This window comes from Cryptomeria japonica, chromosome 9 (genome assembly GCF_030272615.1).
Source record: "Cryptomeria japonica chromosome 9, Sugi_1.0, whole genome shotgun sequence".
Classification (NCBI taxonomy): domain Eukaryota; kingdom Viridiplantae; phylum Streptophyta; class Pinopsida; order Cupressales; family Cupressaceae; genus Cryptomeria; species Cryptomeria japonica.
This window is the reverse complement of record NC_081413.1, coordinates 83,763,234-83,767,421: the sequence shown is the minus strand read 5'-3', so window position 1 is coordinate 83,767,421 and position 4,188 is coordinate 83,763,234. Positions and strand designations below refer to the sequence as shown.

Genomic DNA, 4,188 nt, shown 5'->3' with positions numbered 1-4,188 from the left:
AGTGCCAATTTAACTATTATTGACAAAGAGCGGATCGCAACTGAATACGACGAAGAAAATAATTTAATAGTTTCCAGAACTTTCTGTTTGTAATTTTTTTAATTTTTGTTAAATAAAATTAACGGCAAGTTCCAATGAAAATTAGAATAAATAATTTTATATGAATTATTAAATTTCTTTAAAATCAAAACATTTAGTAAAAAATAGAAAGTTGAAAAATAAATGATTCCCACTGGACAGCTGTAATTGCTCATTGCATCTAACGGATGCGTTAGTATCTTGCCGGCACGGCAGGAACTAATAATAAAATACACATTTCACAACTCTGAAAATGCTCTCGGAAGTCTGCATACTGGGTAAGTAGATTTTTGTTTTGTGGTGTATATTTATTTTACTTTTTATTTCCATTCTGTTGCAGCTTAATGGAAAGAGATTTCTGATAATGGTTGAATCCTGTAATGAATATCAATTGCATCTCTGAAAAGAATCTTCCATTAATACCTACCATGGAGAAATGCGAAGATGTTGTGGTTGTAGGAGGGGGAGTTGCAGGGCTAGCCACTGCACTTGCTCTCCATAGGTAAATACTAAAGTAGTGGAACAATTTTTCAAATCCTCCATTTAATTAAACGATTCAATTTTGCAATTTTTCAAATCTCTATTCTCACAGCGCCATTGTAGGGTGGGATTGAAGAGCCTGGTACTTGAGCGCGCTGATTGCCTTCGAACTGCCGGCGCTGCCTTCATCATGTGGCCTAATGCCTGGAAAGCACTTGATGTTCTCGGCGTATCAGATTCCCTTCGCCCATTTTACTCTCAACTTGACGGGTGATTTATCTGAACTGACTACATCTTCTCTTTCACCCGAGGAGTAAAATAGAAATTCATTCCCAAATTGTGGGTTTGCAGGATTCGGGGCTCTTCAATTTGCACTGGTGTCTGTAAGAATGTCCCCCTCAATAGTGGAGGCAAAGGGTAAGGAAATGATGTTTATTTGAAACAAGCGAATCTGATCTTTATTTTATTTTCTAATCCAATTGTTTAATTGAAAGATTTGTAATTGATTATGCTCAGAGTGGATCTGGGAAAATTCATATGATTTGACTTTAGTATGGAAGAAATCTTCATAGGGCATTTTAAGGATGTCAAGAGCTTAAACAGCCAGCAAATTGTGCTCAATGTCTATTAATATAAATAGGGAAGATCCCAGGTAAACATCTAACTGTTTACTTTCAGCTGAAGGTTGCAAACCCATAAGAGCCATGCCCTTATATTTATTCATGGGCTGGTCTAGGAAAATATTTTGGCAAAAACAAAATAAAGCTTTTCTTGTAAAAATGGAGTCTCCCAATGTTTTGATAGCAGAATTTAGGTGCTGCTTTGGAGGTGGGGCTGAATGTTTCCTCTACCTGTTTAAGGATTCCATTGAATTCTTGATAGAGTTTGACAGATTTTGTTGAGAGACTGATCTTATTGAGTTCCACACCTGGAATTTCTTGGCCAGTGGTGCTATGGAGCTTTTTTACAGCTATAGAGTCCAATGAAAAACAAGTTTCTGCCTCCTTGTATCCAAATTTTTAAACTTTTAATTTAAAATTTATTTCATTGTCATCAGACAACTAAGCTACTTAAGAACTATATGCTTGTGCTTTAAATTTTCAGCCCTTCTCTTGAGCACCCACTATAAGTTTCTCTCTAGAACTAATGCTCTGTAATTGATAGGGAAGATTCTGTTTAATCCTGTTACATATTTCCAAACAGTTTATGGAGCCACTCATGGAGCATAAATAGGATGTAGTAGTCTCCTTGGAATGGAATCCTTATTTACCCAATTGTCTATAATTAACCCTGCAACTCTTTAATAGACTGGCAAATCCACAGAAATGTTCTTAAACTTTCTCAGTAGCACAACCCCTGCATAGGACCACAGTTTGAAACGAACAAAAACAACCTCCCTTATAAAGAACCAGATGTTGGTTTTGAAAATGAGATTTTTTGTCAAAAATTCAAACTGCTCTTATGTATTCAGGGATTCAAGTATGAAACTGGAATCTCGGTGCATAGAAAGAATGACACTTTTGGAAGCGCTAGCCAAGGAATTGCCTGAGGGGAGCATCAGATTCGACTCCAAAATCGTTTCCCTACAGAGAGACACTCTCTCCCCTTTCACCACACTAGAGCTTGCAGACGGAACATCCCTCACAGCAAAGGTAGATCTTTCTGGCCTTGACCCATTTCTCCATAACAAGAAAATAAAGCTTTTCAGTCAAATTTTCTAGAAGCTGTCTTTCTTCAAATAGCTTCCTTATTCTTGAGTACTGGTTGCAGATTGTGATAGGATGTGATGGAGTGTACTCAGCGGTTGCAAGATATATGGGCCTCCCACCAGCCAAATCATCCGGACGAGTTGCCATTAGAGGCATGGTCACATATACAGAAGGCCACCATTTCGAGAAGCTCATGGTACAGCTTTGGGGTAAAGGAGCAAGGGCAGGGTTTCTCACTTGTACCGACAAAAAAGTTTACTGGTTTGTGACTAGGAGATCCCATCCACAAGGTACTGGGGGTTTTTGTTAGGGTTTGAATTTTATTAGAACACCTCTACAAAGTGAGCTATTAAATTCAAGAAGATTAATTTTCTATCTACCCAACATGTTAAGAATCCTGATTCAAAAAATTATTTCATACCATATTCCAATTGTTTCATAATTAGCTTGAATGTTCCCTACTGAAAGCAAAAATCTTCAGTCATAATTATTTCATGTTCATTTCTTATTTTATATAAGTAGCTCGGATCTTATCTTGAATTGACCATTATATTAAATTGAATATGTACCAATGACAAGTTAAAATTCTTCTGTCAGAAACTTTTTTCATGCTTTGTTGCTATTTATCATGACTGGTTTGCAATCTAACCTTCAATTCGATTTTTTAGATGCAGAGATCTGTGGGGATGCTGAGAGGGTTAGGCATACAACTCTGGAGATTGTTAGAGATTTCCCTGAGCCCATTGCAGAACTAATAAAGTCGAGCCCAGCGGAGACCATTAATATGGCAGATCTAAAGGTGAGGTGGGTTTGGCCATGGGAGTGGGGAAGAGGGATGGAAAAAGGAAAGGGAAGTGTAACCATTGTTGGAGATGCGTTGCACCCAGTGACGCCTGATCTTGGTCAGGGCGCCTGTACGGCTCTAGAGGACGCTGTCCATCTCAGCAGATGCTTAGAACAAGCCATCAAATCTGTAAACATGGCGGAGTGGGGAGAAGCCGAGGTGGAAAAGATAGAATCCTGTTTCAACAAATACCTAGAGGAGAGGAGATGGCGAATATCTGGTATTGCAAGTGCTGCATTTGTGATAGGACTTATACAGGAGGGATCCTCAAGACTCGCACGTTTTATTCGTGATTGGATTTTCTTCCCTTTGTTCTCTATGAGATATATTCTCTACTTTGTACACAATTAGACAATGGAGCCCTCTTCCCATTTCTGCATTGAAATGAAAAATTTGTCCTACCACCTTTGTCGAGTGCGTATTTGGTTTCTTTGTTCAAGACCTGATAAAACAAGATGAGCTCCATGCTTCATTTTATGAAATGGTCAGTTGTGCGGCTGTCAGACAAATGAATGGATTACCAACTAGAAGACGTAATCATGAGTGAAAACCTGGCTACCTATTGGGAGCTAACATGTTGATTCCATGGCCATATAAAATTTATAAGTTTGGTGGATTGGTTTAAGGAAATGTATTCTAAAAGTTAAATTAGTATATTTATGATATTTTTGGTGGACTGTTTTTAATGTAATTATATGTTGATAATAGTATATTTTTGTGTTTGGATTGGTTCATATCTCAATCTTTATTTCTTCTTTCTTAGATTTAATACTTATTTCAGCACACTATATTATTCATTTTCATTTTCATTTATTATAACTCATTCACACTTGTTTCAATAAATTTGTTCTTTGTGTCAAGATTACCAATTTTCTTACTTATGTTCAATTTTGTATTGATTAAGATTAATCTAATGGGATGTAGGAATGAATCTCAAATTCTAATTTCAAAATATCCACCTTTTTAAACTTATCATTACAAGCCGACTTGGTATATGATGCATTTCAAATACCATAGTTTGAAGAATTGACTATGGAGAACAAAAACAAAAAACCTAGGAACAAAAAAGAAAAGGAC

General features: G+C 36.8%; 1 protein-coding gene across 4 annotated transcripts; it reads left to right on the top strand.

Annotated features, from left to right (window-relative positions):
• Positions 1 to 206: 206 nt before the first annotated feature.
• LOC131030216 (monooxygenase 2) lies at positions 207 to 3,845 on the top strand. 4 transcript variants are annotated; one of them, XM_057960941.2, is made up of 7 exons: positions 207 to 356; positions 486 to 580; positions 682 to 828; positions 910 to 975; positions 2,030 to 2,210; positions 2,329 to 2,557; positions 2,936 to 3,845. In XM_057960941.2, exons 2-7 carry the CDS (start codon positions 507 to 509, stop codon positions 3,460 to 3,462), a joined length of 1,224 nt encoding a protein of 407 aa, XP_057816924.2. In that variant the 5' UTR covers positions 207 to 356; positions 486 to 506; the 3' UTR covers positions 3,463 to 3,845. The 4 variants fall into 4 exon arrangements, with proteins under 4 accessions (XP_057816924.2, XP_059066981.1, XP_057816923.2 ...); XM_059210998.1 differs by lacking the exon at positions 207 to 356 and having other exon boundaries at positions 380 to 580; positions 695 to 828; XM_057960940.2 differs by lacking the exon at positions 207 to 356 and having other exon boundaries at positions 380 to 580.
• Positions 3,846 to 4,188: the final 343 nt, after the last annotated feature.

Bases quoted from the DNA above. Each gene is read 5' to 3' on its own strand.
- LOC131030216 (XM_057960940.2), top strand. From the start codon at position 459: ATGAATATCAATTGCATCTCTGAAAAGAATCTTCCATTAATACCTACC. The intron at 2,211-2,328 runs GTAGATCTTTCT...TACTGGTTGCAG, and splicing joins GAACATCCCTCACAGCAAAG to ATTGTGATAGGATGTGATGG. The intron at 2,558-2,935 runs GTACTGGGGGTT...TCGATTTTTTAG, and splicing joins TAGGAGATCCCATCCACAAG to ATGCAGAGATCTGTGGGGAT.